Genomic DNA, 11,186 nt, shown 5'->3' with positions numbered 1-11,186 from the left:
CCTTGGGAGGGAATGGTGGGAACATCCTCTAGCTCCCAGGTTGGAAGAGATACTACTGTAGCCAAGCCACCTAGGCTGGAGCCCTTCAGAATACTGTCATTGTCCTTGGGGCGGGGTGGTTGCAGTAGTGTCATCAACCCCCCCATCCCCATTAAATTAATCCCAACATGCATGTATGCATACATTTAATCAACACCGCTGAATATTAGGCCCCTAGCTCTGTCCTGCATCGTTCTGCCCTGAACAAAGGTTGATCTAGTCCATAGCTACCATGGAGAATGGTAGGAAGTGAGGGAAGGCTGCATGGAGAAAGTTTTTGACAGGAATAGTAGGCTTTCTAGGTAGAGGACTTGAGACTTTGGGCTGCAAGTGGGGTAGGGCTGGGTCCGTTTAGGAAGGAAGAAATGGAGTGGAGTTTTGACTTCCGGGAGGGGTTTCTGGTGTGGAGTTATACAACATCGAACTTGCATATGGTTGAGGAGGGCTATAGAAAGGGGCTGAGTGTGTGTGTATTGGGGGTGGGTGGGTGGCAGGGAGGTGAGGGAGAGAAGATATCTCAGCCGCAGAGGAGAAAAGAGGAAAGTAGGATCTAAGGTTGTCCGTATGTCCGCTGCTCCCCGCTTACACAGGACCTCCAGCACAGGATGGTCAGGGATCAATCAGCACCAGGGACAGCTCCTGACCTATTCTTGCTTTTCTCCCTTAGCAGTGTTGCCTCCCTTTCTGTCTCCTCAGCTATAGTTTCACCTAGGCTGCCTCTCAGGTACCCCAGGCTTCTCCTCACTAAGATCTGAAGAGCAGAATGAGTTCTCCCCACTTTTACCCTTGAGCTTTCAATCTCCTTGTGGGTGATGGGGAACTCGTTACTCCCACATTCATCCCACTCCTTCCCTGTTCAATAGATCCGGGTTTGATGCTGGTTGTGCCACGGAATTAGTGTCTTATTACACAAGTAGTCTCTTTGAACCTCAGTTTCCGTATCTGACAGAGGTATGTAAGGAGGGCATTTCAAGTGATGTTGCATGTGGGGGTGTTTGCATATAAGTAAACATTGGGGGTGGAGGGGATGTGAGGGGCTGGAGGGTAGAGGTCTATGTGGTATGCACTGGGGGTATTGCTGGGAAGCAGCAGTATTTGAGGATGGCTGGAGCTGTGCAGAGCATCTCCTGTGACTTGAGGATGTGCCAGTCATGTCCTTGGTACCACTCGGGATAATTCTTACTCCAAAGACTGTAAACACTAAAAATGAAGTGCCTAATGTACAGTAAGTGCTCAGTATTTGGCTGATTAAATAGCAAATGCTTTCACTGCATGTGATATCCAAAGAACTACTTTGTAAAGTTTTGTATATAAATTAATTTGACCCTCACAACAACAATCTTATTAAGAGGTACTATTGTCACAACTCCCCATTCTTCAGATAAGGAAATGGGCATAGGGACATTCCTAAGATACTCAGTAGCAAGTGACCAAGCACAATATTCAAACCCGAGCCGGTCGGCACCAAGTTTAAAATTATGCAGTGTAGCCGGGCACGGTGGCTCACGTCTGTACTCTCAGCATTTTGGGAGGCCGAGATGAGTGGATTGCTTGAGTTCAGGAGTTTGTGACCAGTCTGAGCAACGTGGCAAAAACCTGTCTCTACAAAAAATACAAAAATTAGCTGGATGTGGTGGTGCGCCTGTAGCCCCAACTACTCAAGAGGCAGAGGTGGCAGGATGGCTTCAGTCCAGGAGGTGAAGGTTGTGGAGATCGCGCCACTGCACTCCAGTCCAAGCAACATAGCGAGACCTTGTCAAAAAAAAAAAAAAAATGAATGAATGAAAGAATTATGCAATGATACTGCCCAGAGGATAGAGTGCACGTGAAATGCTTAACAGTGAAGTCGGTGTTCCTGATGGCCGCGGGTCGGCTGAACCGGACTCCCAGCGCCCGAGAGGAGGCCAGGGGAACTACAATGCCCACAAGGCTCCGCGCCTTCCTCGATGTACTTCCGGCTGGCCTGGGACTCAGGCTGAACATTGGTTCTCTGTGCGGGGCGGTGGCGGGGATTGGAGGGCGGGAGCTGTGCTGACTTAGGATTGGCAAAATCGCTATCAGCCACGCCTCTAAAACCCGGAAGTAACCTCCCCGGTAGTCCCACGTGTAGCGGAGAAACAGTAGTTAGGGTGGCTGAAGGGGATACCCACCGGCTGAAGGCCGACTGTGATTCCCCCTACCCCCACAAGGCGATTTTGACCCCCTGAGGGCTGCTCTGGAGGACTCAGGCCCCGAAGCTGTCCCAGGGAGGTCCCCGCTGCATCCCACCACCCAAGCTGTGCCTCATGGAGTCGATGTTTAGCAGCCCTGCCGAGGCGGCGCTGCAGCGAGAGGCCGGGGTGCCAGGACTGCTCACTCCTCTTCCGGACCTGGACGGAGTGTACGAGCTGGAGCGAGTCGCTGGATTTGTCCGCGACCTGGGGTGTGAACGAGTGAGGACAGACTTAGGGAAGGGTGGCTCGCCTCTGTCGGGATAGGTCGCCCAGAGGATCCGGATCTTGGGGGATTTTGTGAGGGCGAGAGGGTGGGGGAATCAGTCTGTCCGCAGCGCGTTGACCATCCCTCCCTTCCACCTACTACGTGGGGCAGAGTGCCCCTCTGGGACCAGGGGCTTTGAAGGTTGAGTGGGAGCTCCTGGAAGATTGCTTTAAAGAAGCCCTCAATGGGAGAGAGGCTGTCCCTGACTCCATGGTTTATGCTTATAGGTTGCCTTGCAGTTCCCTGACCAGCTATTGGGAGATGCTGTGGCTGTGGCTGCACGACTGGAGGAGACGACAGGGTCAAAGATGTTCATTCTGGGTGACACAGCCTACGGCAGGTGTGAACTTGGCCTTAGGTGGGCCAGGCCTGGGGATCCGGGACTCATGGGGTTTTACGTCTATGACAGTGATTGCCTTCAATGGTGGTGTTTCTCCTTGATGATAATGGTAATGACTCCCCTCCTGATGCTAGCTCCTTTCATTGACACTGTCTTCCTTTAATGAAACCATTTTATTCACTGACCACATTTCCCAGTGATGACAGCAACTCGCCTCCAGAAGAGAACCCATTTCTCTGATGCTATCTTCCCTGCAGCTGCTGCGTGGATGTGCTGGGTGCTGAGCAAGCTGGAGCTCAGGCTCTCATACATTTTGGCCCTGCCTGCTTAAGCCCTCCAGCCCGCCCACTGCCCGTTGCCTTCGTGCTTCGTCAACGTTCTGTGGCCTTGGAGCTCTGTGTCAAGGCCTTTGAGGCCCAGAACCCAGACCCCAAAGCGCCTGTGGTGCTGCTGAGTGAGCCGGCCTGTGCCCATGCCCTGGGTAAGGGGTTTTGCCTGTGTATGCACAAAGGGTGAGCCAACTGCTTTATGCCTTAATTTCCCCATTTCCATATACCATCCATGGAACTCTTGATATGGGCTTGGCCCCAGCCTACTGGGTCATATTTAGTCTCCTGGGGATGAGGGAGCTCCTGCTTTGCCAGGCTCCAACCTCAACACTACCTCCTTCTCTTCCAGAGGCTTTGGCTACTCTCCTGCGCCCGCGGTACCTGGACCTGCTAGTCTCCAGCCCAGCTTTTCCCCTACCAGTGGGTTCCCTGAGTCCAGAGCCTATGCCCCTAGAGCGTTTTGGGCGCCGCTTCCCCCTTGCCCCAGGGAGGCGTCTAGAAGAGTATGGTGCCTTCTATGTAGGGGGCTCTAAGGCCAGCCCTGACCCGGACCTTGACCCAGACCTGAGTCGGCTGCTCTTGGGGTGGGCACCAGGTCAACCCTTCTCCTCCTGCTGTCCAGATACAGGGAAGACTCAGGATGAGGGTGCCCGGGCTGGACGGCTAAGGGCACGAAGACGATATCTGGTAGAGAGGGCCAGAGATGCCCGCGTGGTAGGGCTGCTGGCAGGCACACTGGGTGTAGCCCAACACCGTGAGGCACTGGCCCACTTGCGGAACCTGACTCAGGCTGCTGGCAAGCGTAGCTATGTGTTGGCCCTGGGGCGGCCCACCCCTGCCAAGCTTGCCAACTTCCCTGAGGTGGATGTCTTTGTGCTATTAGCCTGTCCTCTGGGTGCTCTAGCCCCCCAGCTTTCTGGTAGCTTCTTCCAGCCTATACTAGCACCATGTGAGCTGGAAGCTGCCTGCAACCCTGCCTGGCCACCTCCAGGCCTGGCTCCCCACCTCACACATTATGCGGACTTATTGCCTGGTGAGTAGTGGGGGCATTGCCTAAGCTGGAAACCTGGGGCACGGAGTCAGGGGGTGAGTATGGATTTTCTTTCCTCCTCCCTTTCAGGCTCTCCCTTCCACGTGCCTCTCCCACCACCTGAGTCAGAGCTGTGGGAAACCCCAGACGTGTCACTCATTACTGGAGATCTCCGACCCCCACCTGCCTGGAAGTCATCAAATGATCATGGAAGCTTGGCTCTGACCCCACGGCCCCAGCTGGAGCTGGCTGAGAACAGTCCTGCAGGTAAATGTACAAGTCTCCACTCCCAGCTGAGCTTTTTCTCCAGATGCAGCGCACTCAGACTGAGCCCCCTCCCTCTACAGCCTCATTCCTTAGTTCCCGGAGCTGGCAAGGGCTGGAGCCCCGCCTGGGTCAGACGCCAGTGACAGAAGCTGTGAGTGGAAGACGAGGGATTGCCATCGCCTATGAGGATGAGGGAAGCGGCTGATACCATGTGGGGCTGGAGACATAGATGGACTTATGAATGGCTGCTAGGACCTTTAGTGCTCCCTGCACCAACCTCCCATCCCCCTGCCAAGATCCTTGAAGGACCCTGGAAGGAGGGAGAGCAGGCAGCCCTTCACAGGATAGGATCCATCTCTGTCCTGTCCTGGCACTGGCACAAGCTCAGCACATGCCCAGTAATGCGTGTTGTTTGGCTGATGGAATAAAGGGCTTAGGGACTTCCCTGAGGCCTCTGGACCCATCTGTCTTCCTGAGGGCAGCCCAGGACCTTTGGCCAATCCCAGTTCCCAGTCTGCAGTTGAGGGTCTGTCCTTGTCAAAAGGCAGGTGCTAGACAGTCTAGACCAGGGTTTCTCAAACTCATACTTGACATTTGGGGCCAGATAATTCTTTGTTGTGGGGCCTGTATGGTGTATGGTAGGGTGCTTAGCAGCATCCCTGGCCTCTGCCCACTAGACATCAGAAGCACTCCCCCAGTTGTGACAACCAAAAATATCTCCAGACCTTGGCAAATGTTATCTGTGGGGGAAAATTGCCCTCAATTGAGAACCACTGGTCTAGCTAGACCTGCACTGTCCAGTACAGTAGCCACTAAATACATGTGGCTAAACTTAAATTTACGTTAATTAAGATTAAAAGCTCAGTTTCTCAGTCACATTAGTCATTCAAGTGTTCAGACAGCCACATGAGGGGACGGTGCAGCTACAGGATATGCCATCACGGCAGAAAGTTCTGTTTGTTGGACAGCGTTGGTCTATACTGACTCATTTCTCAAGGAGATCACAGCAACCTAAATAAACCAGATACCTTTTCTCTTTGTGTTTCTTTTTAATTCATGAAATACTGCAGGTCCTGCACTGGTCCTGGGATGTAGATGTTAACTGTATTTAACCAGATTCCTTTCCAGTGTACCTGGAAAGAGAGTTAAATATGCAGTCAGCACACAGTGAAACAGCTTTATCTGGGAGGAGGGAAGCCCCAGGGACAGCTGGATCCCACAGGAGATACCTGACAAGGACTAAGAGGAGGCTTCCCAGAGGGCATAACACCTATGCTGGATCTTTTGGAGGAAAAAATAATTGTCAGGAGAAATGGAGTGAAAAAGACCTTTGGGCTTAAACATGAACCAACATGGCGGATGCTTCAAGCAAGTGGGTTTGCTGGGCTCTAAAGGTGGAGAGGGGTGAAATGAAAAGACTCGCCTCTTCTTCCCCACATTTGTTGAGAATCTGGTCACAGTGGCATTGTCGAGGGTATTGAAGGTGAACAAAGGAGATGTGGTCCCTGCCCTCAGGGAATGCCTAGTCTAATGGTGGAGGCAGAGCTGTAAGCTAACAAGGTAACCCAGACAAAGTGGGCATCAATCATGTGTTCTACAAATATGTACTGAGGACACACTCTGTGCCAGGTACTGGAAATACAGCAGTGAGCGACACAAAAGCCATGGTGCTTCCACTCTTCCAGGGGAGCTGGACAAATAAAATACTTAGTATGCCAAATGGTGATCAGTAAGTACCGTGAGAAATGTAAAGCTGGGAAGCAGAGGAGCGTTTAAGGGGGGTGGAATATTAAACAGAATGGTCAGAGAAGGCCTTTTCAAGAAGGTGAGCAAAAACTGAAAGGAAGTTACAGGATGAGCCGCATGTATAGTTAGGAGAAGCAGAGAGCGCAAGTGCAAGGGCAGTGAGGTCGCGGTATGGTTGGCACGTTCAAAGAAATAGCAAGGAGGGCAGTGCAGCCAGAGGAGGGAGTTAGTGGGGGAATATTAGAAGGTGAAGTCAGCTGAGGGGCGTGGGGAGCCTAGCAGGCTATTGTGAGAACTTTGGCTTTTCTCCTGAATGAAATGGGAGCCATCAGGGCATTTCGACAGGGTAGTGACATCTTACTGAAGCTTAATAAGCATCACCAGGACATCGCGGGAGCCCAGCAAACGCGCTTCCCTGCCACTGGGTTAGGGAAGGCTTGCCGGAAGGACGATTTCGGAGGACAGCAGGTGTTAGCCAGGCAGCGGAGCGAGCGCCAACAGGCGCACTGGGGCGGAGAGACGCCGTGAGCAAGGTGAGGCAGAGGGCACGCGCGGCGCCACCCGCCACAGGCTAGGACGCACGGCTGCCAGAGAGGACGCCTTAGGGGCCCGCGAGCAGGCTCGGGAATAAAACAGGGCTGGCAGGGCTAGGTGGAGAGACTCGAGAAGGACCGGCCAGATGTCGAAGTTCCTAGAGAGGAGGGCGCCCAAGCCTCCGCCGAGACACGTGACTGCAACTACCACAATCCCCAGCGCCTGCGGTTCCAGCGTCGCCTTGTTCTAGACGGGCGGCGGCGCTGCGCGGGGAACCGGCGTGGGGTCACGTGGTGCCGGCGCATCACGTGGGCGAGTCAGGTGACGCTGCGGGGCGGGCGGACAGACTGCGGGGCGGACGGCGGACGCTGGGACGAGTTTGTAGCTCCGGCCCTGCCGTTCCGACCCCCGCCGCGGTCGCCGCCATGACGGGGCTAGCACTGCTCTACTCCGGGGTCTTCGTGGCCTTCTGGGCCTGCGCGCTGGCCGTGGGTGAGGCCGGGTCCTGGCGGGCGGGAGCAGCATCGCGGCCGAGCTGGCCGGGTCGGAACTCGGCGGGGAAGTGGCCTGCGGGGAATACTGGCCCCCCCGCGCGCTCTGCACCCGAGGCTCTGGGGACTTGCGCCTGCGAGGGCCTTTGACTCCGACAAAGGAGACCCGGATTTCCAGCTGCTTGAGGAGGGGTGCGGGCGGGTAGGGGCCGCGAGGGCAGCACTCCCCCGTCCTGCCACTATCGCTGTCTCCCCTCGCTCCCACGTCTCACTGCTGTCCCCCCTTTCTTGCTCCTGACCGGCCCGCTCGGTCACAAGCCGGCTGCTCCGGTTCCTCTTTCCCCAGTCGCTTTGCCCTCCCCCACCCACAGCTTGTTGGGTAAACAGCGGAACGGACTGGGCCGGCGGGATCTGGCGGGGCCTGGCTGGAGCGCTTGCTCCCTCGGTCCCGCCTCGGATTCGGGCTTGCGGGTGGCGACCCTGCCTGCGCAGGTGCTTGGTCTGGGAGGTGGTTTTAGCGAGGGAATGGCAGAAAATGGAGGCCTAAGCAAAGGAATCTGTCTACACAGCTGTACTGTCACCTGGGGGCAGCCTGAGGACGCCCCTTCAGGGAGGTGGCCCTTCAGCTCGGCAGCTACTTTAGGTTGAAGAACTTCTCTCTACCGAGCAGCCCGTAACCCCCTTTTTTTCCCCTCACTGCTGCAGGAGTCTGCTACACCATTTTTGATTTGGGCTTCCGCTTTGATGTGGCATGGTAAGGGAGGGCAGGGGGAGGATTCCCCTTGAAGCTTCTTCCCTGCAGCCTCTCCTCTTTTCTCTGGTCTGAGTCCCTCCCCCACACCACTGCCTGCCTGGGACATGGACCTTTGGGAAATACGCGGTCAGTTGTTGCCTGCAGAACTGGTGGTGGGGTTGAAGGGGGTTTGAGGGGTTAAGATTTTGTGCTCCGCTTCCCTGCTAGAGCTGAACTGCTTTCTTCTCTGCCTCCACAACAGGTTCCTGACGGAGACTTCGCCCTTCATGTGGTCCAACCTGGGCATTGGCCTAGCTATCTCTCTGTCTGTGGTTGGGGCAGCCTGGTGAGTATTGGGGTGGTGGGACTGGGGGCAGGGGCTGAGTCATGGCAGGTGGTGTCACTGGGGTCTTAGGCATGCTGAGGGCAGTGACAGCTTGGGTTCTGCTCATCAGTTTTTTATCCTTCCACCAGGGGTATCTATATTACCGGCTCCTCCATCATTGGTGGAGGAGTGAAGGCCCCCAGGATCAAGACCAAGAACCTGGTCAGGTAAGTGTCAGGGTCCTTGGACTTTTGTCAGAACCAGCTGTGTTGGCGCTGCCTGTGTGTTTGATCTGACATACTGTTTCTGACAAGCCACCTTGTGGGATGGGATGTTATAGGGGAAAGATTGCTGGGGACTTACTGGGCAGGAAGGACGGTTTCTTTCTCATTTCTTTCTCCTTTGCACTCCTTACCCCTAATCTCTACCACTACCAGCATCATCTTCTGTGAGGCTGTGGCCATCTACGGCATCATCATGGCAATTGTCATTAGCAACATGGCTGAGGTATGGAAGGCCAGGGTGGTGGCGGGAATCCATTCCAGTGTGTTCTACACATTCCTTAGAGATTGGATGGGGTGCATCAGGATGGTTTCTGATTACTTTTCTACTTCCCTCAGCCTTTCAGTGCCACAGACCCCAAGGCCATCGGCCATCGGAACTACCATGCAGGTGGGTGGATGGGCGTATGAATGCAAAATGCTGGGACTTCATGCCTGCTTCCACTCTCCCCCATCCCAGCTTGGGCCATCATTTTGATATTCTCTCACCTACTTTTTCTGCTTTGCAGAGTGGGGATGGTGATTGGCCCCATTAGCCCATATCTCCCCCATTCCTGGCTTAGCCTCACTGCACCCCTCTCTATCCTCCCAGGCTACTCCATGTTTGGGGCTGGCCTCACCGTAGGCCTGTCTAACCTCTTCTGTGGAGTCTGCGTGGGCATCGTGGGCAGTGGGGCTGCCCTGGCCGATGCTCAGAACCCCAGCCTCTTTGTAAAGATTCTCATCGTGGAGATCTTTGGCAGCGCCATTGGCCTCTTTGGGGTCATCGTCGCAATTCTTCAGGTGATGAATCCCCTTGGGAAGCCTCTGTGTCCTTGTCCCCAACCTAGCCTTACCCTCCTTCTGGAGAAGCTGAAGTGCTCTCCTTCTCTACCTATAACTATAGATTCCCCCAAACAGCTTCCACCTCCTCATTTCCATCTTCTGGTTTTCTCCTACAGGGGCTCTCTATTTTTGTCTCTGATTTGGTGTCACTGACAACAGCCCTGTTCTTTTTCCCCCCTTTCTAATGTGTTGTATCTGTATAGCACTTAGTCTCTCCCTCTTTCTGTTCTCTCATTTTATCTGCCATGCTTTTCATGTCTCCAGTCGGTATTTGTGATCTAGACTAGAATGGAATTTTGTCTGTCTGTATCAGTCTGTCATGGTGTGTTTGACTGTCTCTCGGAGCTATGTGTATCTCTCTCTCACATGCCTGTCAGTAGGACACCATTGTCTAAATTGTGTGTGTCTAGTCTGTCTGACAGTGTGTGAATTTGTGACTAAGGATCAGCCTGAGGGTCTGAGTGTGACTGTGGGTGCTTGACTGAGTTGATTCTTAGTGACTAGCTTTATCCATATCCCACTTCTCTCCGTCTGTCCCACAGCGTAACTCTGTGGTTGTCTGTCCCTGTCTGCCTTGTCTGTCACAGTGTGTCCATCCTAGTTAGTCATATATCTCTTGTGGTCTGTCCATCCAACCATGTGCTAGATGTCATCTTCTATCATTTGTCACTGCCTTACCTATTCCTCTATCCCTGCCTGATTTCTCCTGTTCTTTTTTTGCAGACCTCCAGAGTGAAGATGGGTGACTAGATGATATGTGTGGGTGGGGCCGTGCCTCACTTTTATTTATTGCTGGTTTTCCTGGGACAGCTGGAGCTGTGTCCCTTAGCCTTTCAGAGGCTTGGTGTTCAGGGCCCTCCCTGCACTCACCTCTTGCTGCGTGTTGATTTGGAGGCACTGCAGTCCAGGCCGAGTCCTCAGTGCGGGGAGCAGGCTGCTGCTGCTGACTCTGTGCAGCTGCGCACCTGTGTCCCCCACCTCCACCCTCAACCCATCTTCCTAGTGTTTGTGAAATAAACTTGGTATTTGTCTGGGTCAGTGCAGCTTCTGTTGCCCTCTTGCGTCACCGTTCACAGAGGAAGGGTAAAGAGGCCTGTACGCCTCAGCCTCATGCCAATCCCTTGTCAGCTTTCTGACTGCACACTTCTGATCTGCACAGAGCTTGCTCCTAGGTGGGGAGGCACGGGTGCTGGGTGGACTCTAACCCCCAAACAGACTTGTTTGGGGATGAGGGAGTGTGCAGATAGGGGCCCCTGGGTGTGTTTGTGCCTGTAGTCCTTCTAGGCCCGTTTGCTCAGGGCTCTGACTGACCACCATGCCCGAATTGTCTGACAGCATCTACTTATCTGGTTGTACATTCGGGCACCATCATCTCCGTCCTTGTGAGGCCTGGAGCCTAGGCAGTGGTCTCTGCCTCCAGTGATGGTCCTGTCCTACCAGCAGCAGCCCCTCCCAGAAACCTCTACTCTGATCCTTGTTCCCAGGGCCCAGGGCAGCTCCTCCCACCCCATCCAATCTCGTTTTCTCCTTCCCTGACCCTGTTTCCTGTTACCCCAGAAGCCCCAGCCACCTCCAGCCCACGCCTTTAAGGGTCCTGCCCCCTCTCTGCTGGCCGACCTTGAATCTTGGTCCAATTAAAGAGTTGACAAATCCCTAGCCCCGCAGCCTGAGTCCGCCCAACCTCCAGGTCCCCTTCCTGGGGAGTTCGCGCTCCAATCCAATCCCCACTCCCCGCTAAGGGACTCCACGGTCTGCACCCGCTCGCCGG

At 54.5% G+C, this 11,186-nt stretch overlaps 2 protein-coding genes across 7 annotated transcripts; both read left to right on the top strand.

The window, feature by feature from the left end:
- The first annotated feature begins 1,642 nt into the window (after positions 1–1,642).
- On the top strand, positions 1,643–5,517 carry DPH2 (diphthamide biosynthesis 2). Of its 4 annotated transcripts, XM_003812830.5 has the most exons (6): positions 1,645–2,471; positions 2,745–2,857; positions 3,115–3,338; positions 3,536–4,219; positions 4,307–4,483; positions 4,564–5,517. In XM_003812830.5, exons 1-6 carry the CDS (start codon positions 2,325–2,327, stop codon positions 4,686–4,688), a joined length of 1,470 nt encoding a protein of 489 aa, XP_003812878.1. In that variant the 5' UTR covers positions 1,645–2,324; the 3' UTR covers positions 4,689–5,517. The 4 variants fall into 4 exon arrangements, with proteins under 4 accessions (XP_063464225.1, XP_063464224.1, XP_003812878.1 ...); XM_063608155.1 differs by having other exon boundaries at positions 1,643–2,419; positions 4,307–5,517; XM_063608154.1 differs by having other exon boundaries at positions 1,643–2,471; positions 4,307–5,517.
- Positions 5,518–6,970: 1,453 nt separating this feature from the next.
- On the top strand, positions 6,971–10,456 carry ATP6V0B (ATPase H+ transporting V0 subunit b). 3 transcript variants are annotated; one of them, XM_003812828.6, is made up of 8 exons: positions 6,971–7,255; positions 7,960–8,008; positions 8,250–8,333; positions 8,462–8,539; positions 8,750–8,819; positions 8,933–8,984; positions 9,186–9,376; positions 10,142–10,456. In XM_003812828.6, exons 1-8 carry the CDS (start codon positions 7,189–7,191, stop codon positions 10,166–10,168), a joined length of 618 nt encoding a protein of 205 aa, XP_003812876.1. In that variant the 5' UTR covers positions 6,971–7,188; the 3' UTR covers positions 10,169–10,456. The 3 variants fall into 3 exon arrangements, with proteins under 3 accessions (XP_003812876.1, XP_008963569.1, XP_063464264.1); XM_008965321.6 differs by having other exon boundaries at positions 7,051–7,255; positions 9,186–10,456; XM_063608194.1 differs by lacking the exon at positions 7,960–8,008 and having other exon boundaries at positions 7,101–7,255; positions 9,186–10,456.
- Positions 10,457–11,186: the final 730 nt, after the last annotated feature.

The sequence above is a fragment of the Pan paniscus genome, chromosome 1, assembly GCF_029289425.2.
Source record: "Pan paniscus chromosome 1, NHGRI_mPanPan1-v2.0_pri, whole genome shotgun sequence".
Taxonomy (NCBI): domain Eukaryota; kingdom Metazoa; phylum Chordata; class Mammalia; order Primates; family Hominidae; genus Pan; species Pan paniscus.
This window is presented reverse-complemented; position numbering and strand designations above follow the sequence as displayed.